The sequence below is a fragment of the Chrysochloris asiatica genome, unplaced genomic scaffold, assembly GCF_000296735.1.
Source record: "Chrysochloris asiatica unplaced genomic scaffold, ChrAsi1.0 scaffold00146, whole genome shotgun sequence".
In the NCBI taxonomy this organism is placed as follows: Eukaryota; Metazoa; Chordata; class Mammalia; order Afrosoricida; family Chrysochloridae; genus Chrysochloris; species Chrysochloris asiatica.
Genome location: NW_006408664.1, coordinates 8,438,773 through 8,466,640, shown reverse-complemented (window position 1 = coordinate 8,466,640; position 27,868 = coordinate 8,438,773). Strand labels below are relative to the sequence as shown.

General features: G+C 36.6%; 1 protein-coding gene across 5 annotated transcripts in view; it reads right to left on the bottom strand.

Moving 5' to 3' along the window:
• The window catches only part of SNAP91 (synaptosomal-associated protein, 91kDa), a 214,858-nt gene that overhangs the window by 58,298 nt on the left and 128,692 nt on the right, over nucleotides 1-27,868 (bottom strand). For 3 of the 5 annotated variants that reach the window (XM_006870651.1, XM_006870650.1, XM_006870653.1), the window contains 11 exons: nucleotides 27,469-27,474; nucleotides 21,783-21,810; nucleotides 17,369-17,478; nucleotides 14,316-14,434; nucleotides 9,417-9,431; nucleotides 9,101-9,268; nucleotides 2,108-2,215; nucleotides 1,203-1,466; nucleotides 896-976; nucleotides 663-734; nucleotides 189-272 (listed from right to left, as the gene is read on the bottom strand). In XM_006870651.1, coding sequence (XP_006870713.1) covers nucleotides 189-272; nucleotides 663-734; nucleotides 896-976; nucleotides 1,203-1,466; nucleotides 2,108-2,215; nucleotides 9,101-9,268; nucleotides 9,417-9,431; nucleotides 14,316-14,434; nucleotides 17,369-17,478; nucleotides 21,783-21,810; nucleotides 27,469-27,474 — 1,055 coding nt within the window. The remainder of the gene's footprint in view (nucleotides 1-188; nucleotides 273-662; nucleotides 735-895; nucleotides 977-1,202; nucleotides 1,467-2,107; nucleotides 2,216-9,100; nucleotides 9,269-9,416; nucleotides 9,432-14,315; nucleotides 14,435-17,368; nucleotides 17,479-21,782; nucleotides 21,811-27,468; nucleotides 27,475-27,868) is intronic. The other 2 variants (XM_006870652.1, XM_006870654.1) reach the window with 2 other exon arrangements.

Below are 27,868 nucleotides of genomic sequence, written 5' to 3'. Positions count from 1 at the left end.
GTAAGGATGAAGATGATGATGACAAGAAACAGACAAGATCTTTAAACTTAAGTTAACAAGTAAGACACAATAGAGCTTCACATAATCAAAAGAAAAAATAATTAAGCATAATGAAACAGAACATCTAACAACTGTTCCAAGGGGGGTAAAAAAAATGCGTTCAGTGGTGAAGGAGGAGAGATACGCACCCCCAAAAAGGTCTATCACACCCGAAGAGTCCACCTTTGCCGGAGAGGCAGTGGTTGCAGGAGATGGTGCTGTAAATGCATCCACTGGAGTAAAGCACAGAACAGGAAAAATGGCATGTTACCCCAAACAAAATAAAACTATGAGCCATGCAAATGGCATCTTCAGATTTCACATTCCTAGTAGTAAGACTGCTGTCAATTTTATCAGTTAAGAGAAAGCAAATGCATTTTTAAATCCATACTTGCAGAAGAAAATATAATTTGACTGCTTGAGGTCACAGGTTTTAGTATGAAAAAGGCATTCTCTCTTTTCATTAGACTTAGAGTGGAAATATTAATCTTCATCAGTGGGTGATGGGCCAAAGAATGAGATTAAAAATAATATTGAGTTTCAAAGAACTTGAGACAAATGCACCTGTTTTTTATCTCTGCCTTTCCACATGTAATCCACTTGACAGTGGCAAAAGCACTCACCGGATAAGAGGTCAGCAGTGAGAGAACTCTCAGGCACAGGAGAAGCCCCTTGTGGTGGAGAGGAGAAAGCATCTTCCAAAAGTGAAACAAACCAAAACCAAGCAGAAGTAAGTAGAAAGCTGAAATCAAAGTCAAAACTCTAACAAATGCATCATCACTGGTAAATATAAAGAATTTAATCATGAAAACATCTACAGAAATGAAACTGAAAGAAAGGGTTGCTTCAGTTTTACCTGTACCAAATAAGTCTATGCTAGGAGCAGCAGCATCCGGCTTAGGCGCTGCAGCGACGTCAGGGGCAGACTCAAATAAATCTAAGACCAAGAACACACATGCCTTTACTTAACTTGACAAATAAACCTGAGACAACAGCATTGCTCTTTGGCACTCTGAATTGGTACTTTGGAGAATTCTGAATTAAGCAGCTAATGGTTTCTAAAGAACCATTATATAATGCCCATGCATAAACTACAATCTGCAGTGCCAGAATTCAATCCATCAGACTGAAAGAGTTAAACAACAACAACAACAAAAAATTACCACCAAAGATATCTAGAGCAGGAGGAGCGGTGGTGGTGGTGGTGGTGGTGGTGGTGGCAGAGGTGGTGGCAGTGACGGCAGCAGCAGAAGTGACAGCAGTGGCGGCTGCAACGGTGGGAGCAGGAGAAGGAACAGTTGCGGGAACCGGAGGGGCTGTGCTAGCTGTAGGGGTAACTACAGGAACACTGGTCTCGGGAGGCTTCATTGCAAAGAGGTCCAGCTCAGGCGCAGCCTCTGCACTACCTTCAGATGGGGCAAAGGGGTCTTTTGGAAAGGAAAAGTGGAGACACATAGAGCATCAGTAAGGACAGAGACAAGAGAGAATCATTATAACTACAGTTAAGAGACACCTTACACTGATAGTAATACACTAGCTAGGCATTTGAATGCTTGATTAATCACTATCCTAATAGTTGGGGTCAGTGATTGGAATGTCTTTCTAAAGATAGAAAACTAAGTAGGTACCACAAGTTAAGAAATGGAAAGACTTGGAAGTGTCATAAGATTTGCCTAGAGTCCAGGATTAGAGATTCTTATTCTTAAAGTCTTTACTTAATCTGGTCAGTTTGGAAGCTTTGAAAATTCATTACAACATGCTAATATATTTCAATTCACTGCTACAAAAGAGTGCAAGACAGCATTAGAGAAAAAAAAACAAAAACGCAAAAACATTAAGAGAGCATACTTGCACTGACAAAAATTGTCAATCTTCAGGAATTGTCAATTTTGATAAGTATGCACATTGTTGTCTTAATGTTTTAAGGACTAGCATTATTTGTTCAGTTAGGATGAATGGCATTTTATACTCTGAAGAAATTAAAATTAGAAAAACACATGGTCATGTCTAACTACGAGGCTTCACGTTAGGACAGAAACAACAGACTAGCTCATGACTTTTAACCCACCATTTCCTGAACATGCATCAAGTGCTGCTGCTACAGGGGTTGGGGTAGCTGGTGCGGCAGCCCCTTCAGATGCGGCAGGGGCCTCCCCGGGAGAAGCTGCAAAGGCATCTTGGGTGCAGTTTTTAAAACAATAGAAATTAAAAGAATAAAAAGAGAAGAAAATATAGTAAAAGAACCAAGTTAAATTGTGAAGAAGGCTCCCTTATACAACATGAATTTTTTTAAAAAGGCATTTTTATAGCCTATGCACCATTGGTGGTCACAAAACAATTATTCTTTGTACCCCATCATGTTTATTGCATGCGATTAATAAAGTGATGATACTGCTGAGGTCTGTGAGTATCCAAAGGTAACAGGATTCTTATTGTATAAGGGTTCTGAGAAGCATGTTTTATGTATCATTAGAAATTAATGGATGTGAAAATTAAAGTACAAAAATAACTTTATTATACATTTTAAGATAATACCCTTTGATGTCCAGGTAGTATTTTATCTACTGTGTTGTATGGCATCTTTGACTAGAGGCTTTTAGCAAACATGAATTTTTCTGTAAGGCCAATAAAATTAAATACAAGATAGTAATATTATTAAACAATTCTAGTTCAAAAACTTTTATAGCCTTGTTGTTGATGTTGCTAAGTGCCATCCAGTTGGTTCCGACCCACAGGGACGCTGTATAGGGTTTCTGAGGAGCATCTGGTGAGTTTGAACCACCAACATTGCTGTTCAAACCGAATTTGAAGTTCAGCACATTAGCCTACAGCACCACACCAAGATTCATTTTATAGCCTACTAGCTGCTCCTTGGAAACCCTATACAGGGTCGCTATGGGTTGGAATTGACTCAATGGCACTTAACAACAACAACAACAGGTAAAATGGGAGTCCTGGTGTGGTGCTGTGGGTCAATGCTCTGGACTGCAAAGTCTGTTTGAACCACAAGGTTGGTGGTTCAAGATTGCCAGCTGCTCCTTGGAAACCCTATACAGGGTTGCTATGAGTTGAAACCAATTCGATAGCACTTAACAACAACAATGACACAGGTAAAATAACACGGTTAAGATAAAGGATATATTATTTGCTCAAAAATTCAAGCCTTCACTATCCTTGAAAAGCATTTGCAGATATAATCAATTTGTTTCAAAGAAATAAAAAGATAATGAAACTAAGGAATGACACAATAATACCTTTAAATATATTTAAGTATATTTAAAGCCTTTAAATACTATTATTTTGAAATAGTATTTTATTATTCTAATTATTTGAAAAGTAATATATTTTCAACAGATTAAAATACGGTTTTATGTTTTAAGACTACATGAATCTATAATAAAATAATCATAACATCCATTAATATACAGGCAGCCCCAGTTTATAAATGCCCAACTTATAAACGGCAGGTGTGTACAAACGGTTCACAATGCATTTCTACCAACAAACCATGTTAACCATGGTAAAAAAAAAAAATAATAATAAATCCTGGAACTTGCATAGAGACTGTATGGTTGCAAAACTAGAAAATGAAAAAAGTCATCATAAGCATGGCCAGCTTGGTAGAAGAACCATCCATGGAGAATCCGCTACTTACCTGAGAAACCTCATAACCTAAAACTTGGGCTTCCACACTATCTACTAATGTTCTCTAGAACGGTTCCTCCAGTCAGTCATGAGAATTCACACCTATGCTGAGGAGATGCTATGCAGTATATCCCCCTGCCTGAAGATGAACTGTCTAGGAAGCCTTGCAGTCAAGACTCTTGTTTGTTCATTTAACCCAGCATGTTCCAAACTGATCCAGACATGAAACACTTAAGTACTATCCCAAGGGAAAGTGTTACATGGAATAACAAACATGAAATTAGACATTCATTTGGGTTAAAAAGTCCTTTACTAGGACAGAAATATCTCTGGAAGGCATAATGGGACAATCAGTTATTCAGAGTTTACAGATTTATTTGAATGCTTTCCTTGGCACACTGAGGTAAAATAAATTCTGAAATGAGATCAGGAGAGAGGCCAGAGAAATAATTTAGGAGTCCTGGTGTGGCATTATGGATTAATGTCTTGGTGTGGTGCTGTGGGATAAAGCACTGGGTTGTAAAGTCAATCTGAACTGCAAGGTCGGTGGTTCAAGTTCACCTGCCACTCCTTGGAACCCCTATACAGGGTCGCTATGAGTCGGAACCAACTTGATGGCACTTAACAGCAACAACATGAAAAATATACTAGGGATACGGTAGGCCTACTTACCCATAAATCATATTAAAACAAAAAACCAACTGCCATTGAGTCATTTGTGACTCATAGTAATGCTATTTGTTTGTTTCTCCTGTGAAAAGGGCTGGTGGTTTTGAACAGCTGACTTTGTGGTTAGCAGCTCAAAGTCTAACTCTCAGAGCCACCAAAACTCCTTAGATGGCAAGTTAAAGATATTACAATGTATGGCTTAGACCATGAAAACTCTAGGAGCCAGTGTAGAAGAATTTAAGAAAAGTGTAGAAGTTGGGCAATTATCACCTATATGTAAATAAATGAAGGTGTCCTGATGGTTCAATGGTTAAGTGCTTGGATGCTAACCCAACAGTCAGCAGGTAAAAAATCTCACCAGCACTCTGTGAAAGACTTGGCAGGCTGCTCTGGCAAAAATTACAGCCGTAGAAACCCTATGGGGCAGTCCTAGCCTGTTGTTGTTGGTGTTAAGTGCTGTCGAGTCGATTCTGACCCATAGCGACCCTGTACAGGGTTTCCGAGGCTGTAAATCTTTACAGGAGCAGAAAAAGTCATCTTTCTTCTGTGGGAAAAGCTGGTAGTTTCGAACTGCTGACCTTGAGGTTTGCAGCCTGATTCGTAACCACTACGCTACCAGAGCGCCTTATTTCTAGCCTAGGGGAGGTTTATTTTTTTGGTTTTAGTTTGTTAGCCAGATATCTTTTAATGCTTCTCCTGTTATTTAAAATTAAACATGATCAACTCTTCAAATCTTCTCTTAATAATACCTGTTTTTCTTTCATTATCAATGATAGTCTTATCCATCCAGTATTAAAAAGTAAAGGTATCCCCAATCCTTTGTCTTTCCTTTGTCCCCACTTGCAGTTCATTTCTAAATTCTACCCCCTCTTTGGACTGGAAATGCATATTTCCTAGAAATTCTTGTTCCTGCTGTTCCACAATTACGGACTAGTCCAGATCTTAACTAAGGTCAGTAAACTGGTCTCTGACTTCGTTGCAGACCAGTCTTTTGTTCCCCATAACACACTAGGAAGGATTTTCCTCTCAAATGTTTTATCACGTGATTGTCTTTTTTCATCCTTCTCCAGTCAAGTCACCAAAACCATCTTTAAATTACAAATTAAATTATAATTACAAATTAAATTAAATTACAAATAAATTACAAATTAAATTACATTAGAAATCAAGAGTCATTCACCAAATTCCTTTTCTTCCCCAGAGCTCCCAGATTAAAAGTCTCTTAAGTGACACTAGTTTTAAGTACTTATATTTAAGGATTTGTTAAGGAAGGATGATTCACTTGGTTTGATCAGCAACATAATACAAAGTCAAGCTTGTGAGTTAAGTTTTCAGTTCTTCAACCACTTAGTTCTGTGTTCAGAGAATTTCAACCTTGTGAGGGCTTGTTCATAAATTGATATAGAGGAATATAGAGGACTATAGATATAGTAAGTATATAGAGGAATAACATAAAGAAAAAAGCACGTAGAGGAATAGCATAAATTTAGCATTCAAGCATTAGGAAAACCTGTGCTGTCACAAGCCAGTGTAGTGGTGGTGGTGGTGTGCCCTCGAGTCAGTTCCAACTCATAGCGACCCTGAACAGGGTTTCCAAGGCTATAAATCCTTATGGGAGCAGAAAACCTCATTTTTCTCCTGGGAACTGCTGGTAGTTCCACACTGCTGACCTTGATATTAGCAGCCTGACTCAGAACCATTATGCTACCAGAACTCTTTTCATAAATGAAAACTAGGATGCTGTAAGAATTCTGTCTTATATTTTCAACAGTAGATTTAAGCTTTATAAGCACAATACTGTCTCCCAGACCTGCTCTGCATGGACATAGAAAGCAGATTTCATTTCAAGAGTATTTAGTAAATGTAATAAAGCAGTCCCTGTGTTACTAACATCCAATTCACACACAATGAACCAAATGCCATGAAGTCGATTATATTAAAAATTCAAGATCCATACAATGGCTCACAATAGCTAACAGGTGCTACTTTGTAACAGGCTCATCAAGACATTATTATGTTAAACATGTTTTAGTATCCATGGAATTGCTTATTTAATCCTTTTTATGCCTAGAAAGATACTCTATATACGATGTAAAAGTACAAAAGACATATTTTACTAACTGATAGCAGATGTAAACTGTTTGAGCTTCCAGACAATCAATTTAAAGATGAGATTTAGGAACTCACTCATGATCCAAGGATTGCCTGTATATCTGAAATGAATTTTGATGATTTACATCAAAATGTCTAAAACTCTGTGATCTTGTCAGTCTGAGTAGTTATAAATAAAAGAAATTGCTCTCTAGATCTGTAATGCAAATATAGTAATAAAAGACCAATAACATTTTAATATATTTCAAGTTTGTGAATTGATATTCATGAGATAAAACATTTAGTAATTTTTCTAACATGAGCATTTATTAAACATTTCTAAAGAAAAACACTTAGTACTGATGAATATACTACATAATATTCATCAAAAGGGCATGTAGGATTGTAAGTGGAGTCCTTGCTACACTAGAGTTCTATCATTTGTAATATTTTACAGAGAAAACATAACAAAATGGCCATATGAAACAGTCAAACGTATGTACACTTAGGTTTTTATTTAAAATTGCATCCCTAAATTATTTCTTCTACACTCATAAAGGACATGAAAGGAATTAAGGAAAAATCACCATAAAATAGATGCTAATGCACGTAGACTAAGGGGCATGGAGATTCTACAGATGCCAGAGGCCAGTTTGCAGAATCTTCCAGATCAATTAAAAAAAGTTCCTTCAGATATGTAAGCGGACATCCTTACTTATCCTCCAGCCAGATGACTAGACAGAAAACTGGTAAAATCAGAAGGGCAGTGCCATTCTTTGGCACCAAATTATACCAAGTCCCTGTGATGCTAATTCTTAAAACTGGTATTTAAAGGTAAAAAGAATGCCATCATGAAAATATTTCCAAACATGTAGATTTTTTGTTTTTAAAAATACAGTCAAAGCAGTAACAAATGATAAGTACAAACAGCATAACGGCTCAAAAAATATTTCAAGGAAGAAAATCTTAGACCATGAAGGATCTGATTAATTTTGAAGATTAATTTCTAATTAAGCTCCTTACACTAATGGACTAAAAAATAAAAGTCTAAGCAGCTACAGGTGTTTCAGGACTTAATTTTGAGATCCAAGTTTTCCATTTCCTTTGCAGTTGTGTGCACATGCATACCTAACACCGAAACCAAAAAATAATAAAATAAAATAACAAGAAAGAAAGAAATTAATTTTATAAATCAGGGTCGCTATGGGTCGGAACCGACTCGACGGCACATAACAACAAATAACAACAAAAGCTAAACTTGCAATTTTGTCTTCAAAAGATATAGTCAAAACCTAAGTTCCTATAATGGATGGTGGTGGTTATGTGCCACGGAGTTGGTTTTGACACACAGTGACCCTGCATAGGGTTTCCAAGGCTGTAAATCTTTACGGGAGAAGAAAGAAAGCCTCATCTTTCTCCTGTGGGACAGCTGGTAGTTTCGAACTGCTGACCTTAAGGTTAACAGCCCAATTTGAAACTACTACGCTACCAGAGCTCCTTATAAAGCAACTCTATATAACAGAATAAAACACTGCCTGGTCCTGCGCCATCCTAACAATTGTGGTTATATTTGAGCGCTTTGTTACTACTATTGTATCACTCCATCTTGATGTCGGTTTCCAGGGGCTGGTCCCTTCTGACAGTATGCCTAAAGTGCGGGATATCAACTCTCTCACCAACTTCACTTATATTATAATGAGGAAATGTAAACCAATGTTGACTATGACACTGCTGGATATTGGTATTGCTATTGTTGTGTGCCAGCGAGGCGGTTCTCATTCATAGTGATCCTGTATAAGGTTTTTAAGAGCAGCTGGTGAGCTTGAATCTTGTGGTTACCAGTTCAGTACTTGTCCTACAGCACCACACTAGATTTTACCACATCCCTAGGTTTCAAGATTAGCAATCATTCCAATGGGAATATGTAAATAAACTGTCCTCAGATGGCTCATCGGATTCAGGTGTATTGTACTAGCAGTCTTGAATATTTTATTTAATTCCACATCTGTAAATCAACTGTGTAAGAATTTACATATGCAAGGAAAGCATGTTTTTAGACAATCATATCAAAGACTGACCTACATCTGCTTAAAATCAGAATTTCAAGCGCTGATGCAAATGTCGTCTTAAAGTTCCAAAGCCAAAGATGGTAGGAAACTGCACAAACAAACCCTAAACTCACTTCAGAGACCTCAAAATCTGAACTACTCTCAGATAATTTTTAGTTCTAAATCTTACACAGTATTTTAGGTTGGGATTGCCCTTCCATAATCTTCAAATAGTATCTATTCTCCAGGCTAGTTCTAATCTGCCCCCAAAGCAAACCTAAATATGATTAAAGGCGTTGGATGCCTCTTATATAGACAGTGGAGGGTGGGAACACCCCTCAAACAGGGGTTTCAGTCGCAATTTAAATTCTAATTTAAAAAAATCAAATGGGCCTAAACCACTGTAATTTCTGCTCTAAAAATGATAAAATGATAAAGTGATTAGTTTAGTGAAGATAATTATGCCTATATATAAATACACACTTAATAAGTGCTTAAGTACTCTGACATGCTCTTAGCATAATGTAAACATGTTACAGTCATCCACTCCCAAATCATTGTAGCAATCCTGAAAGGGAAATGAAAGAATGGTGATAGAACGAACTAACCTCCAAAGAGATCCACTTCAGCAGTGACAGCAGTAATAGTTGTAGTAGTTGAGGCAGAAGCTGAAGCAGTTGCAATTTCAGCAGTTGTAGTAGGAGGGGTAGGTTCTGGTGCAAATGGATCTGAAATCTGTGCTTCAGAGGGAACAGAGGATAGTGCAGCCAAAGAATCTATATTTCACCAGAGATGGAGAACAAACAGAAGAGAAGGAAAGGAAACGAAGAGAGATACACCAGATTCCAGATGATCAAAATAAGGACAGTAACTAAGATATGGAGAGCTCTCAAAATAGAAGTTTAAAAATAAGCCTTTACTCACCCTCTCCCAAAAGGTCTATGGAGGTCCATTACATGGCAGCACATGAAGAAAGAATAACTAAAGCTGAAACATTTAACCAATGTCCAAGCAAAGTGAGGCACTAACCTAAGACATTTTCATTTTTATGTTCCTTTCCAGACCACTGGTAATTTAAAAAAATACATCTTTTATTTATATTATTATATATAATATATTGTTGTCATGGAACTGTCAAGCTAGAAGAAATCTTAGTGACCTCACAGACCAAGTTTCTAATTTATAGATGGGAAAATTGAGGGGAAGGGAGGTAAAGCCATTCCTAAACAGTTTTGACAATTAACTTCTTGTCTTCTTTCATCTGCTTTGATTGATTTTACTATACTATAAAAGTCAATTCTGAAGAAATCGTGTTTAACTGAAATTATGTTTACTGATCCTCTTTATTTGATGTGTCACTTAAGCCCAGTATAACTTAAGCCCAGAATATATGGGGCCCTTATAATAGTTGCAAGGAGCTCTGGTAGTGTAGTGGTTATGAATCTGGCTACTAATCTTAAGGTCAACCGTTCAAAATTACCAGTGGTTCCATGGGAGAAAGATGAGGTTTTCTGCTCCCATGACAATTTATAACCTCAGAAACCCTATGCAGGGTCACTATGAGTTGGAACCGACTCCACGGCACATAACCACCACCACTATAATAACTATAGTTTAGATAATAATATCAAATATAGTCAAATATAAGTTTTGGGATAGAGAGAGGACAACCTGAGTTAAATCTTTTTTTTTTTTTCATATAAGTTTCACATTCACAGACTTTTCCCAATACAACAAATAAACATTATGTTACAACATGGGCGAGAGTTGCTTTTAAGATGACTGTGAGAGATCATGCAGTATCAAAGCTTTTCAACCCTTCTGAGGTTAGTGAACCACTGAGAAGCTCATATTTTCCTAGAGTACATCAATGGGATCACAGTTGGCATTCTAAATAAAAAGGTTAGAGGGGTATTCATAGCTATAAACAATGATTTTGAGTAAAACATTTAGATGTCCAATGGCATTCTCTGCCCTGTGATTATTAATTATTCAAGCCTCAAATTTAAATCCAGGGATGTCACTGAAAGCTTATTTTAATCATGGAGAAATCAGATTAGAATTCATTATTGTTAAGTGTTGTCGCATCACTTCTGACTTCTGAGTCACAGCGATCCAGTATAGGGTTTCTGAGGAGTGGCTGGTGGGTTTGAACCACCAACCTTATAGTTAGCAGTTCACTGCTTATCTTACAGTGCCAAACCAGCACTCCACAAGGCTGATGGTTCAAAGTCACCAGCCAATCCTTGGAAGCCTTGTATAGATTCTCCACCATTCAGAACGGACTTAACAACACTTAACAATAAGAAGATTTCATTAGGGAGCTTATTTTTTCAGACATTGTTGTTGATGAGTGCTGTAGAGTCAGTTCCTAGCTATAGTGACCTTATGCACAACAGAACTGCCTAGGCGTGCACCATCCTCACAACTGTCACTGTGCTTGAGCTCACTGTCACTGCTTCTGTGTCAATCCATCTCACTGAAGAATGATCATGTTAAGGTTTAACATTTTTACTCTTTCACTTAAGTCCTGGAGAATTAGTTATTCCTGCCCCCTCACCTCCAAGTGATGTCCCTATTGTTATGAAATACTGTAGTTGTATAGAGCTACAGAGGATTAATGCTATCCAATCAGTAGAAGGTACTTTAAGTTCTCCAGTCAAAACTTCTGCTGACCTAAGATATCTTGGTGATAATTATTTTTAAAAATTATTTTAATGTGGGTGTACACATTAGAATCATAATAGTACTTTTTCCTCAAGGAAAAAAGAAGAGCTTACCACTTGGCTGGTAGGATTCCAGCTAGATTTTAACCACTCTCATCTGCCTTTAAGCAATGTACAAATTGCATGTCCACACTAGATAGCCCTTGTTAACACCACATTATTTCTTTTATATCCAATGATATACCAATGTTCCATTCATTGACAGTTCCATAACAAGACTGACTGATATGTATTCTAAGGAAAATTGGTTATTATACTTATCTCTTACAATTTGTGATTTACAAAAAGTGCTTAGCCTTTGAATAGTAATCATAAATTGCAACTTAAAAAAAAAAAGATTGTACCTAATTTTGTCTTCATATTCATTTAGCATTCTGCATTTTGTGGCAAAAGTATATAAAAGGACAATATTTTTCTTCAATTTCAAACTAGGGAAGAAATAGTAGTTTCACTGTTTATCAATTAATTTAGTTGTTATTGTTAAGTGCCATCGAGTCGGATCCAACTCACAACAACCCTGCACAGGGTTTCTGAGGAGTGGCTGGTGACTTTGAACCATCAACCTTAAATAATTCAATTTTTGATGAATTCTAAATATTACAAAGTATGAAATAATGCTGATTTAAATAGCTGAGAGACTTAAAGAATTAATGCATGCACATAAAACTGAAAAAATGTGTTTTACAACTCCATAAATTTACAATTAAAACTAAATTTTAAATGACGATAGTTTTATAAAAGTCATATATATGAATTTTAGGACTGAGAAAGCCTGATTTGGCTTTCAAATATGGATTTGAAACATCTTTAAATAAGACAGAAAAAAATACATTATACAAAACACTGTGGTAATAAAAATAAATTTTTAACAAATTGAAACAATCAAACATTTTTAAATATGAAGTTCAGAAGTAAAATATCAGAACCAGAGGAATGCTCTTATGAAATATCTTCATTAATATTTTCCTTTAAAAATCAAAATTTAATAAAGTTAAACTAAGCTGAAGAAAAACTGTATTTTTAAAAAATTTATAGTTAATGTCTTATGGGTTGACCATTTCAATACAAAAAAAGTAAGTATTAAAATAAAAAAATGTACCAAATTTTTAAATGCTTATACAAGAGGACTTCAAAAAGTTTGTGGCAAGATTTCCATTATCTTAATTACATTTCTCCATGAAGTCCACATATATTTACTGGTAGCAGCTTTAATTCAGAACTTTTCTGTTTATTTTGTTTTAAAAAATGTGAAAATAAAATCAAGAGATTATAACATGTATTTTTTTTTCCTTAAATGTTTTATTGTGAATTATGTGATAATTTACATGGGAGATAACATGTATTTTTGATGTCACACACTGACATGTTATTAAATAAGCCCACGCAACAATGATTAATCTATGGTAATGTAGCTTCATTTGACTTTGCTATTTACTGTTACTAAAGGACTCAGATTCTCAAATAAAATATTAGGTTGCAGATCTTGTCTTTAAGAAATGAAAATAATTTGTCTGGGTCATTATGATTTCTACTATACTGCAGGGCATTGACTTGTTTCATGTGTAACCTAGATAACATTCCTTTACAAATGTTTATAAAAACCCAATTTCTCAAATTGCTCTTAGAACCAAGCTTTATCATCTTCATTAATAAGTCATTAGATCCACTCTGGTAGCGTAGTGGTTACAAATCGGGCTTTGAACCTTAAGGTCAGCAGTTCGAAATTACCAGTCGCTCTGTGGGAGAAAGATGAGGCTTTCTGCTCCCGTAAAGATTTACAGCCTTGGAAACCCTGTACAGGGTTGTTATGGGTCAGAACCGACTCGATGGCACATAACAACAACAACCCTTTCAATAACTATGTTTTTAATATATTGAAAACTTCATTTTGGTAGTTTGATGAAGTAGGGCAAGGTATTTAGAACCAACTCTGTATAGTTTTGAGAATAATGCAATAATTATTTTAATTTTTTATATGAGAATTAAATACACTTTTGGGGGAAACTTTTTATTGTGCATTGAGTGAAAGTTTACAGAGAAGATCATGAGTTTTACATTCAACAAATGAAATCTCTATAAAAGTTTGATATTTATTTTCAAGATCAGTGAATCAAATGGGAATTGAGTGTTTAGATGTGATTCTCTTAACTAGTTTAATAAGGATTTTTTTTTTTCTGCTACAAATAAGAATTTATACAGGATTTCAATTGCATAAAGTCAAATACAATGTGAATAAAACCAATTCAGGTCTGAAGAAATTCATAGAGTGGACTCTGCCTGGGTACATTCGACATGCTGCTCCTGAGTACAACATTATGTTTATGAGAACACTCAATACTGTAAGAGCCAAGTCTCTGGAGGGGTTTTAGAATAGTAAAGGGAAACACTTCCTTTGCTACAATTTTTCAAAGAAAAACGACACTGTTGTTGCTGTCAAGTTGATTACAACTCATAATGACCCCATGTGTGCAGAGTAGATTTAATTGCTCCACTGGGTTTTCAAAACTGAATTCTCACTATACCACAGGTATTTTCTCCCTCTCGCTCTCAGTCGATGTATCAATTAATAAATACTATCCTTTGTATTAAGGAGCTCTGGTAGCATAGTGGTTACGAATCGGGCTGCAAACCTTAAGGTCAGTGGTTCGAAACTACCAGCCGCTCCGGGGGAGAAAGATGAGGCTTTCTACTCCCGTAAGGATTTACACCCTTGGAAACCCTGTACAGGGTCGCTATGGGTCGGGACCGACTCGAAGGCACTTCACAACAACAACAACACATCCTTTGTATTACCCCTCCAGCTTTAAACACTCTTTTGAGTAATCAGAAAGGTAAAGATGACCATTAAAAGCTATTTGAATAAAAAACACTTTTGGGTTTTTTTTTTTTTTCCTTTTCTCTACTTTCTAAATTTTTTACTATGAAAAACCATTCATATCTTTTTTTAAAAAAGAAAAACTCGTATCTTGAGATGAATTTATTTATAAGCCAGTGAATGCTTCACTGAAATAAATAGTTATTCATCTTTTTTCTGTTAGGTTACAATTTTAAATAAAGTGAATAGACAAAAATGACCCCCGGCTGTCTCCCCACTCACCTCCCCATGCAGTGGCTCCTCCAGAAGATGGCGGTGGTGCTGTTGCCGCGGCTGCTGCTGCTCCTCCAGGGGAAAAGTCGGGCTGGAGGTCAAGGAGATCACTAGATGGTTTAGAAGTACTACAAGAAAAGTAGAGTCTTAAAATCAGATTTTTGAAATTTTATAATGTAAAAGATGTTTTAAAATAATGAATTACATAGATTGGGGGAAAAAAGCAAAGATTTTGAATATTTAAAATCAAATATAAGTAAGAATAATATGTTGGAAAGTACAGTACCAATAACCAACTATACTTGTATACTAAAGGTTGGCACACTTTTGTTTATAAAAGATCAGGTGGTAAATATGTTTAGGCTTTGTGGGCTAGGTGGTCTGTATCATTTCTTGGCTGTGCCACTATGGCACAAAATATATATACAAATGAGCAAAGCTGGAGGGTTGGATTTGGCCTATGGGTCATAGTTTGCTGGCCCCTGCTCTACAGACAAAAATGGAGTCAAAATGTATTTCAAGCAATGGATCACTTAACAAGCCATGTAGCAAACATGAAAAAGGAAAACCTAAATGCTTCAATGTTGTTGGTTAAGTGCCATCAAGTTGATTTGGACCCATAGCGACCCTGTGTAGGGTTTCCAAGGAGTAGCTGGTGAGCTTGAACTACTGACCTTGCAGTTCAAATGGCTTTGCAGTATGGTGCATTAACCCACAGTGCCACACCAGGACTCAATGGAAGGGGATATTTTCTTATATACACTGTAGCTGTTGGGTAGCTTTTGAAATGCTGGTTATGAACCATGTGACAGAAGGAAACATACTCTGAACATTTCCTTATGAGTCACTGTTTTCTTTCCTATATTTTGTAGATTTATTTTGTATGGAAAGAACCATGTCATTTGTGATGAAGTATTTACTTTATAAACCAGTGAATACTTTTCTAAAGTAAATGTTGTTGTTAGGTACTATCGAGACAGTACCAACTCATAGTGACCCTATGCACAACAGAACGAAACAATGCCCAGTCCTGGGCCAACCTCACAATTGTTGCCACACTTAAGCCCATTGATGCTGCCATTTTGCCAATCCAACTTGCTTGGGGTCTTCCTCTTTTTCTCTGACCCTCCACCTTACCAAAGTAAATACTTAATCACACATTTAGTTTTTTATATAAATTAGATTATATTACATTTGCTTTTAAGATGTTGTGGTGGTGGTTTTGTGCCATGGAGTCAATTCAAACTCATAGCACCCCTGTATAGGGTTTCTGAAGCTATCTCACCAAAATTAGTTTTGCAATTTTTTTATTCTTATTCAGTTGGAGTGGTGCTTTTCTAAGCTCCTTCATTTGCATGTGTTCCAAAAAGGGACCTGTTGTTGTTGTTAAGTGCCGTCGAGTCAGTTCCGACCCATAGTGACGCCTGAACAGGGTTTCTGAGGCTGTAAATCTTTACGGGAGCAGATAACCTCATCTTTCTCCCGAGGAACTGCTGGTAGTTTCGAACTGCTGACCTTGTGACCTAGAGCCTTCAAAATGTGGTTACCACACTAGCAGTATCCTGAGACCTTGTTAGACATGCAGGATGTCAGGCCTAACCCATTCTGACTAAATGGAATCCGAATTTGAACAAACACCACAGGGGATTCATATTGAGGCTTCTATGGCAGTGGCCTAATGTTAACAAACCATATTCCAAGCTCAGGGTTCCAGGTTCCCCAACGCTCCTCCTAAATAGCAGTTCCATCTCTATCTGCTTTACTTATTGGGTTTCCAAGTAAGTTTTTGGAAGAACAGATTCTGTTGCCTTTTCTGCCCCTGAAAGCACTTTCTAGTTTTGATATCCATTTCATCAGTACAACTGGTATTCATATCAGAATAGGAAGACATATTTATTGTTGTTGTTCAGGGCCATTGAGTTGATTCTGACTCACAGCGACCCTGTATAAGGTTAACCAGGAGAAGCTGGTGGGTTTGAACTGCCAACCTTGTGGTTCGCAGTCTAGTGCTGATCTTATAGCACCAAACCCGAAGTCCAATTAAGTCTGAAATCAAAGCTTTTATAAGAAGCAATTTATCTTAGTAACAAAAAGGATTTGATTTTTACCAAACTTGTCATTATAAAAACCAGACATAAGTAAGTAGAGAGTAACATACATGGTTAACATGGATCCAATACTTAGATTTAATGTGTATTTCAAGATTCAATCATCTAAAGATAGGACATTTATAATCAGAGTCACAAATATGACAAAATGAGACTAGAATCCTTTCCAGGCAAAAGAAACAGAGTTGACCCACAATTACTACTTCAGGAAGTGACCCTTTGAGTTGGGGGCTTCTGTTTTAGGCAGCCTTGACATTCTACAGTATGTGTACTCATCCCTGTGGTCATCTACTGGCTCATGGGAACTCCCTTGCAAAACAGGATTGGACCATTGTAATCCAGAGGCCAGCAAGTTTCTCTTTTCCATGCTGTCTTAGTTTGGAAGCTCAATTGAGACCTATTCAGCATCTCAAGGATATGCAAACCCGGCATTCATTGGGAATCAAATCCAGGACTCCCATATTGAAGGTGAGAATTCTACCGCTGACCCACCCCTTCGCTCAAGCTCTAAGTGCTATAGAAGCAGATTAGGAACAACCTAGAGGTTCCTTCCTACCAGCACAGATTGAGTTCCTCATGAACACCATTAGTTGCCTATAGCTGCAATTTTATTTTTCTTCTTTTCTGTAAAGCACTTCAAGACACCTTTTAGGTATCCTGCAAGAATAATGGAATTTTAGAAAACATTTTCCACAGCTCCCTTCCTAGTCTAGTGGAACCTGCAAGCAACAGTGTGATGTCTACATTTTAGGTCTCCTGAATACTTGGAGAGGTACAGGACTAAATAAACACGGTGTGAAAGAATTTATTCTTTGTACCAAAAATAGCCCCAAACACCATAAATTAGTATGGCTAGATTTTATTTTGTGAAATCATCTGGGTACAGTTCATAGAATAGAATAAAAGCCTCATCAAAATGTTAATAAACTGTTCACTGTATACGCTTTAACTAACCTGACAGGGGCAGCCGCAGATGCAGTTGCAAACAAATCAACCGGTGGGGATGTGTCAATAGTTTTAGCTGGTGTAGAATTAGGAGACGTAACAGTTGTGGCTGGCGAAGACTGAAAGTGAAAATGCACAATACACTCTAGTCAAATATGAATCTATAGGACACACAGCAATAGGACATTTGTTTTTCAGACCTTCGACATGCCTAGCATCTGTCTGCTAACTCCTCGTGGGAGGTAAAAACTCAAGGAAATTAAATATTGACATTTTAAATAATAATATTAGCTAAAACATGTCTCAGATTTAAAAAGTAAAATGTAATTTATGTAAAATTGTCATAAGTACATTTGGCCTAACATTTTAACAACTTGGAGTATTCAAAAGCAAAGATAAATATATTCCCTGAATATAAAATCAGTTGGAAAGATCTTCCTAGTTGCCAAAAACTTTTAATATTATCAATTTGCAATAATTGCTTATAAAATCCAGGTCATTCATTTTTCTTCATACTAAACAGACTTCATATGAAGTCTTTTTGGATACCTTTAAAATCCAGATATCTAACAGATAGCAAAGAACAATTTAAAAACAAGATACAAGTCAATGATAGATTGAAGATATCTTTAATATATCCTATCGCAAATATTACATAGCTTAAACTTTAAAAAAATGAAAATCTATACATTTATTTTCATGGACTGGCTTATTTTTAAGGATCGGTGTTCAGCTAATTTTTTTTTTTAAATGAGCCTCTCATTTAGTAACTCTCCAGTTACATTTTATCTTGTGCCTTTCATTCTCTTTGTATTCATAAGAGAAATATTGATGAAATATCTCAAAACAATTTACCAATATAGTTCTACAATTGGAATTTACATATATCAGCCATATAATGTACAAAGACCAAAAAGAGCTATCAGATATTGACATAATTGGACATCTGATTTCAAATATACCAAACTAAAAGAAAGTTCTTCAAAGAATAAGAAAAAGAGCTGGGGAGATAAGAAGTTTAGAAGAACTTTCAGACTTAAGTACTACTTGTCTAATATATATTTGTCCAGAATAAAGCTAATTAAGAAGTAAAAATTAAATAGATACACAAATGCCAAGCACTGAGGACTTCAATAAAAACATATTAATAATATGGATATAGTTGTAATTGTCAAGTTGATCCTGAATCAGATAAGGATAAGGTAGAACTGCTCCATTCAGTTTCTTAGGCTGTAATATTAACAACAGCAACAATTTTTACAGTAACAGACGGTGGTGGTGGTGGTGGTGGTGGTGGTGGTGGTTATGTGCCGTGGACTCAGTTCCGATTTACAGATACCCTGTATAGGGTTTCCGAGGCTGCAAATCTTTACAGGAGAAGAACACCTTATCTTTCTCCCATGGAACCACTGGTAGTTTCAAACTGCTGACCCTGAGATTAACAGCCCGATTCATAACGATTACGCTACCAGAGCTCTTTTCTCCCTTGGAGTGGCTGGTGGGTTAGATTCCTGAACCTTTCTGTTAGCAGGTGAGCAATGAACCACTGTTTTACAAGGGTTCCTAATATAGATATTGCTGTTGTTGCTGTTAAGTGCTACAGAGTCAGCTCTGATTCTTAGTGACCCTGTATAGGGTTTCCAAGGAGCGGTTGGTAGGCTTGAACCACGAACCTTGTGGTTAGCAGTCCAATGCTGATCCTACAGCAACACACTAGGGCTCCAATGTTGTTGGTAAGTGCCGTCCAGTGGTTCCAACTCATAGTTGACCCTGTATAGGGTTTCCAAGGAGTGGCTAGTGAGTTTGAACCACTGACATTGTGGTTCAAATCGACCCTGAAGTCCAGTGTTTATCTTACAGTGCCACACTAGGACTCCTGCTCAGAAAATGTCAGCTCCAAATTTTCCAGATGGAAAACAGAGATTACCAAGGGAATAGAAATGTTAACTAAATTGAATTAGCATACAATCTCTGCACATTAACAACTCATCTTAAAAACATCTTTTTCCTTTTGTTTTAAACAAATGCATCTAAATACATTTACAAAATGATGTTTATGAAACAACCCCAAGAACTTAATGACAGTTGTTAAGTGCCATCTAGTCAGTTCCAACCCATAGTAACCCTGCAACCCTGTATAGGATTTACAAGGTGCAGCTGGTGAGCTTGAACTGTTGACCTAACAATTCAAATGACTCTGCAGTCTGGCGCTTTAACCCACAGCACCACACCAGGACTCCTAATGATAGTTGTTGTTGTTGTTGTTAAGTGCTGTCGAGTAGGTTCCGACCTATAGCGACCCTGAACAGGGTTTAAGAGGCTGTAAATCTTTACGGGAGCAGAAAGCCTCATCTTTCTTCCGCGGAGCAGCTGGTAGTTTCGAACTGCTAACCTTGCGGTTCGCAACCCGATTCGTAACCACTATGCTACCAGTACTAAATGCTAAAAAAAGCAGGCTAAAAGGTTTACAAAAGCCCATTAAAAACAGTCCTGTAGAAATGCATAGAGACTAAAGGTTTTAGCAGTTTCCAGGGAGTGGCGGTATGGTTTCTTCTGTAGTACTTAGGGTTCCTAAGAATTGGAACCAACTGGATGGCACTTAACAACAATAACAGGGAGTGGAGGGAGTGGGGGTGGTGAAGTGCTGGTGTGACTCTGTGGGATAATGCACTAGACTGCAAGGTCAGTTTGAACTGCAAGGTCGGTGGTTCAAGCTCACTAGCTGCTCCTTGGAAACCCTATATGGTGTGACTCTGAGTCAGAACTGAGTCCATAGCACTTAACAACAGCACTTTTCTTTTTGCTGTTGTGTTGTTAAGTGCTGTTGAGTTGGTTCTAGCTCAAGCAACCCTGTATGGGATTTCCAAGGAGGAGCTGATGGGTTAGCAGTCTGGTGCTTATCCTGTAGCACCAAACCAGGACTTTGAATTTCTAAGATGAAGATGAGCATTTGGAAATGAATAGTGGGGTTGGTTACACAACATAATGAATGTATTCAATGTCACTGAATTGCACACTTATAAATGGACAAAATGGCAAATTGTTATATATGAAGGGACTTCAAAAACTTCACGAAAAACAGAATTAAAAGGTATTTTTTTCCATCAACTTTCTGAAGCTCTCTCATAAATCTTACCACAAAATAACAACAATGACAACAAAACTGACTTGGAACAAACAACTCTGAGGAGATGTAAGAACTAGGAAAACAGAACCATAAAATTCTGTTATTATAACAAGAAAAATTCATTAAAACTGAATTTGTAACATAGAGGTAATGGAATTTGTAACACATGGCTTTGTGTCGGGATCATTGGATAGCTGTTTGCTTGTTTGATTTGATTGGACTGCTTGCTTGAGCTCCTGAGGGGAATCTCACACAGGCTGCCAAGCACTGGCAGAGCACACGGGTGTCTGGGAACCACTGGTATGTTGTTAAATACTGTGGAGTCGGTTCCGACTCATAGTGACCCTGCACAGGGTTTCCGAGGCTGTATATTTTTATGGGAGCAGACCCACTTATTTTTCTCCTGTGGAACTGCTGGTAGTTTCGAACTGCTGACCTTGAGGTTGACAGCCCGACTTGTAATCACTACGCTACCCAAGCTCCTAACCACTGGTATGTTGTTGTTGTTAACATACCATACCAGAGTCGGTTCCAACCCATAGCGACCCTGGATAGGGTTTCCGAGGAGCTGCTGGTGAGCTTGAACTGCCGACCTTGCAGTTCAAATGGCTTTGCAGTCTGGCACATTAACCCACAGTGCCACACCAGGACTCCGACCACTGGTATGTTGTTGTTGTTGTTGTTAAGTGCCATCGAGTCGGGTCCGACCCATAGCGACCCTGTACAGGGTTTCCGAGGGTGTAAATCTTTACGGGAGTAGAAAGCCTCATCTTTCTCCCGCGGAGCGGCTGGTAGTTTCGAACCCCTGACCTTAAGGTTCGCAGCCCGATTCGTAACCACTACGCGACCACTGGTATGGTCATGATAATAACCTGAATCTGATGCCAACAATTAAACAATGGAAGTGGGTCAAAGAGGAAAGAGCACATTTATCATAATGACAAATGTAAGTAACATATCTACAGAAGTTAACACTCTTCCCTGTGATAGCCCTACTCTGGTTCCTTCTATAGGTAAAGGTGATGGAGGTATTAAAATGATAACAGAGGACCACCTAAAAGGCATGCTTATTAGAAGACACCAATAGTTTATTCTGCTACCAATAAGGTATTCATAATACCACCTTCCTTAGGAGTCTCACAAGGATAAGATTCAGTGTATGTTAAGGTGCTTTGTAACCAGGAAGACATTATACTAATACATCTGTTTTCAGTTGTAAAAAAACTATTCCACACAGAGGATTTTGTTATGCTACCTTGAGCAGAGAAATATAAAGGGGAATACACAGAAACTTACCTTACTTAATGGGGAGGGAGCACCAGATCTAAAAGGTAATATAAAAAAAATTAAAACTGAATATACATAAATACATTTCTGGAAGCACTTAAGTTTGAAAAGACCATTTGGTTGGCATTTCCTTTTTAACATATAGACACTTTGAGTAATGGCTGAACTATTTAAAATTATTACTTTTAAATTTCTGCTTAATTATGACATTTCCCCCCAAGATTTCCCACCCATATAACTTTCTAATACTATAAATTCTTAAAATTCAAAATTATTTTTATATCCCTAACAATCTAATACTTCTTCAAATTTATATTTTAAATCACTGTCTATGTCGCTATGGGTCGGAACCGACTCGATGGCACATAACAACAACAACAACAAATGTTTAATAAGATTCAGTCTAAATTGGGTTATTTAAATTTTGCTGAGACTTGGAAGAAAAGCATGCCTTATAGAATAAAACATCCCTTGATTTATTATTTTGAAAAGTCAATATATTTTGATTCATTAAATCATAATTTTTATGCATAAAAGTGCTAAAATAATTTTTTAAAAACATATCCCTATGAGCCCTGCACCTGAAATATGTCCCAATTTCCATGTTTACATTCTTAAAGTTTGTCTGGTTTCTTATATCATTACAATTAAACTCTCTAGGGGGAAAAAAAAATCCCATTATCCTGTTATTACTAATGGGTGCTTGAAAGAAACAAAACCATAACCTCCATGCTTGTTTCTACAGGAGTGAGTAAAGATTAGGAAAAAGTATATTATTTTTTAAGTTAAATTACTGGTAGCATTGATTTTCATACACCACTTCTAGAAAATTGTATACCATCCAAAAACAACTGCCTGAATATCTCACAGAACGAACCTGAGCTGGTGGAAAATGAACTGATAACAAAATAAAATGAGGCAGTCTTATTCTCAGGATCTTATGGGATGGCAGGAATAGTTGTTTACTTAGCTACAGAGCAAATATCACACATAGCAGTAGAAAAACCAAATTGGCAGAGATTCTATAAGCAGGAATTTTGTACAATGTAAAGTATTTTTGTTTTCTTGGACATAGTAAAAGAAATTTAGCAGTAATATATGCCTTGTTAATACCTTTTTTATATCAACTTCATTTACAATTTCCTGTTTAAATTCAGTTGTTAATTACAATGGACACAAGTAAAATAAAGCAAGAGAACAGAGAAATGTTTGCTATATAATGATAATCCTGCTAAGTGATGTTGAGTTGGTTCAGACTTACAGAGACTCAGTATAGGGATTCTAAGAAGTGACTGGTGGATTTGAACCACTAATCTCGCAGTTAGCCGTACCATGCCACACCAGGGCTCCATAGAAGGCCAGCTGGAACTGCTGATCTTGTGGTTCACAGTTCAGTATTTATTGTATGGAGCTACCACACTCTAATATGATGATAACAGAAGCATTCAATTAGGTCATATGTAGTTTGGCTAATGTTTTCTTTAGTGTAACAAATCCTACGAGGAAAAAGATGTATGTTTATCTACAAGGGTGAGTAAAAAATTATCCACACTCTGGCTGTAGAATTTATTTCAAACAACTTTCAGAAAAGACAAATATATCATGTTTTTGACATAATCTTCTTGCTTTTCAATACACTTTGTCCATCAGCCAACAAGCTTTCATATTCCCTTATTAAAAAATGTTTTAGGCTGAGCTGCAAGCCACAAAAGCACTGCTCTCTTCACTTCTTCATCAGAGGTGAATCTTCATACTATAAGGGTTTCTTTCAGGGCACCAAACAGGTGAAAGTCTGATGGAGCAAGATCAGGACTGTAGGGAGGATGCTTTAACACCTCAAAATGAAGTTTTTGCAAGTGTCAACAGTGTGGGCAGAGGTGTGCAGACATGCACATGGTTGACTTTTGAACTTTTTTTTCATCAGTGATTGAGGATGTTTCTATTTCATACTCTGCTGTATACTCTCAGGTAACCAACTAAGAAAAAGTTCAAAAATCAACCATAAGCTAGAAAATTGATGCCTAGAGTTTTCTGGATTTCTCAAGGGCCAGTACTGGAACACTATCAGGAAAAAGGTTCAACAATTAACAGAGTTCATTACAGTAAGATGCTCACTGAAGAGCTGAGTCCTAAACTTCATATGAAATGTGAGGGACTGCTATAAGGGCCTTGTTTGTGATCTTGCATGACAATGCACACCCCCACACCTCTGCCCACACTGTTGACACTCTGCAAAAACTTCATTTTGAGATGTTAAAGCATCTTCCCTATAGTCCTGATCTTGCTCCATCCGACTTTTACCTGTTTGGTCCCATGAAAGCAATTCTCTAGGACAAAGATTCACCTCTGATGAAGTGGCTCTCAGTTCAGCCTAAATCATTTTTTAATAAGGGAATACAAAAACTTATCGACATATGGACAAAATGTATTGAAAGCAAGATTATGTCAAGAACGATGTATTTGCCTTTTCTAAAACTTGACTAAAATAAACTCTACAGCCAGAGTGTGGATAATGTGTGACTCACCTTGTATGTCAGCAATTTCAAAGGATCAACAAAAATAAATGGATTCAGTGTTCTCTGTATCTACAGAAAGTTACTTGTTGTTGTTAAGTGCTGTTGAGTCAATTTTAACTCATAGTGACCTGGTACAGAGTTTCCATGGGGCAGCTGGAGGATTTGAATTGCCAAATTTAAGTTCAAACTGATCTAGGAGTCCAGTGCTTATCCTATATGTTACTTGTTATTAAGTGCTGTCAAGCTGGTTCCGACTGATAGCAACCCCATATAGGGTTTCCGAGGAGCTGCTGCTAGGTTTGAACTGCCAACCTTATGGCTCAAATGACCCTGTGCCTAGTGCATTATCCTGCCCTAGTGCATTATCCTGAAGTGTCATACCAGGATCCCACATGTTACTTGTTATTGTTGTTAAGTGCTTTTGAATCAGTTCTGACTCAGCAACCCTGTATTGCTGTTGTTAAGTGCTGTGGAGTTGATTCCGACCCATAGCAACCCAGTATAGGGTTTCCAAGGAGCAGCTGGTGAGCTTGAACCACTGACCTTGCAGTTCAAATGACTTTGCAGTCTGATACATTAGCCCACAGCACCACATCAAGACTCTCTGTATTGGTGGTGGTATGCTGTAGAGTTGGTTCCAACTCATAGCAACCCTGTTTTCTTTAGTGTAAGTGTAAACCCTGTACAAGGTTTCTGAGGCTGTAAATCTTTACAGGAGCAGAACACCTCATCTTTCTCCCATGGAAAAGCTGGTAGTTTCGAACTGTGACATTAAGGTTAGCAGCCCAATTTGTAACCACCATGCTACCAGACTCCCTGTATTAGGAATGTAAATATCTGGTATAGCACACTGTTGAAAAATTTCTACAACTTTTGGCTATTATTCCTTCTATCCTATCTCTACATTTCTTCATAAATACAGAAAAAGAGGGAGTTAAGTCTAAATAAAAATATACCCAGGAGGTAATATCCTAAACACTGCAGTGAAAACAGACACCATTTGACATGACCACTTTCCAAGAATGAATTAATTTAGTTTGTTAATCTCACAAGCAGTTTTTAAAAACTGATTCTTAGTGATACTGATACAATGAGAAATAGTGACAGAGAGAATTGAGAATAAGCAAGGTTTTTTAAACATATGCCCCAATTTCCAAATATGCATAAAATTTATAATATAGAATATACCTTGTAACAAGAAGGTAAATATAGTAATAATGTTAGAACTGATCTACCTGTTATTAAAATAAATCACACTTAAAACTAAGAATGAAAAATCAGCATTAGAAGTTTGCTAAATCTGAATGAGTGCCATTATTAAATGATACAGTTATCTAATCCCATGGATTAATCACACAAATGAAAATCTCCTAATGCCTCTGTTGAATTATCTTCCCATTTAGCACACTGTATCTCAATTATCAATTTAATTCTCTCTCCTCTGCACTAGCTGCTAAGTTCTTTGAAGGGAGGAATTCATCTAATTAGCATGCTACACAGCATCTGACATTTTTTGTTTAGGCACTTAGATAGATTTCTGTGTTATTTTTAAACTAGAAAACATTCATGTATTTTCATAATTAATAAATTAAATCCTTACTACTATATGTGACACTAAACTATTAGGATGTCTGATGGATGTTCTCATGAATCAAATCCAACCTTTGCCATTGTTTCATCAAAAAGATGAGAACTAGAGGTGCTCCCATTGGACCTTATCTTTAAAAAGCAACACCGATCACTGATTAAAATTTGAGGATCCTGAAGCTCAAATAAATGGAAATTTGCCAAAGTCATGTCATTACTTAATAGTGGATTCAACATTCCATTTCAATCTGTTTGATGCCCAAAGTTCATTCCACGTCCCAGACTGCTCAGCCAAACTACAAATGAGCTCAGCACATTTGTTCTTCTCTTAGACAAATCACATGCACTATTTCTTTTCTATACTCTGCAGTTGATTTTACACTCCATTGGTCATTCTCCCTTTATAGAGGAAAATGCTATGAAGCACATACATATACATATTGTTGTTAGATGCTATTGAGTCAATTTCAACTCATAACAACCCCTGTGACATAGTATAACTGCCCTGTGGGGTTTTCTAAGATGTAATCTTTATGGGAGCAGATTATCAAGTCTTTCTCCCACAGAGCAACTGGGTGTGTTTGAACTGTCAATCTTTCAGTTAGCAGTCAAGTGAGTGCTTAACTGTTGTACCACTAGGACTCCTTACACACACACACACTTAAATTTATAAAGACCAATACTTATTTTAATAATTTAATGCAGAGTCATCTAGTACACAACTATACTTCTTGCTAAAAAGTCAGGTACTAATATAATTTCAAAAGAGAATGAATGACCCATATAGCAATCTATTCAAAATTCTGTAAAATGCTACAAATGAATCCATAGATCTTTATTATGAACACAACAAATGCTAAAGTTTCCTTCCAAGATGTTAATAGTAAGCTGCCAAAAGAAGTAATTTTGTTATTTCTTATTCTATTCACAACAACAATAATGCCTGTATAGTTTCACGTATAAGTGCTAGTCAGAAAAAGAAAAGATAGATGTGAAAAATCTATCTATGCCTTCCAGGTACTTTAATTGCAAAAATCAATGTATGTCTTTGGTTCTGTGGAATGATAAAAGAAACAATATACAAAGGTATATCAAAAAGAATTACATACATTTTCAAAATAGATCTTAATGGACATAGACATTAAATATAAAGTGCATACATATTCATGATAGCAGACATCTGAATGTTTTATTAAATGGTCTTATTTAACTCAGAAGTCAGAACAGCTCCATTCAACTAGTGAAAGATAATAGAACAAAACATAATCAATTTTCTTTAAAAAATTAAAAAAAAAGTATTTTGCCATTTCTGCTAAGGGAAAATCTTTTCCATACTAAACAAGTAAAACGTCTTTTCTTTATAAAATGTAAGCAAAATTAATTTTGATCCAAGAAGACCAGAAGAAAGTAAAACCATTTATGTCAGTCCCTTTGGGTGACAAGGGGCAAAAAGCATCATAATGAAAAACACAGGTGTGTAAAATGGACAGAAATCAGTTTCAAATGTTTTAAACACCAAATGTGGAATCTTAAGAGTGTTTTTGCATTTTAGTAATGACCAAATGCAAAAATTCACTCAATATAGTACTCACCCTTCACTTAAGTTCCCAGGTAAGCACAAACATACAAAGAAGAAAATAGTTAACTACTATATCTTATTTATTTAAAAAATGGGGAATAAGCAGAAGACAAGTTCAATGTGTTCTCAGCCAATTCAGAAAAGAAATGGCAAGCATAAAATGATTTTAAAGGAGACAAAATTATGCCAAGCAAAAGGTAATTCAAAACAGGAAATTATTACGTTTTTATTTCACTTTTATAAAAGACAACTAAATACCTAGAACTAGATTCTCCTGAATACATTTTGCAGAAGCCACAAGGAGGAGCATTTAGATTTGAAGCTAATCAGCTGATCTCAAGTCAATTCCAACTCAGGGTGGATTTCAGTGGCTGCGTTTTCAGAAATAGAGTGCCAGGCTTGTCTTCCAAGGT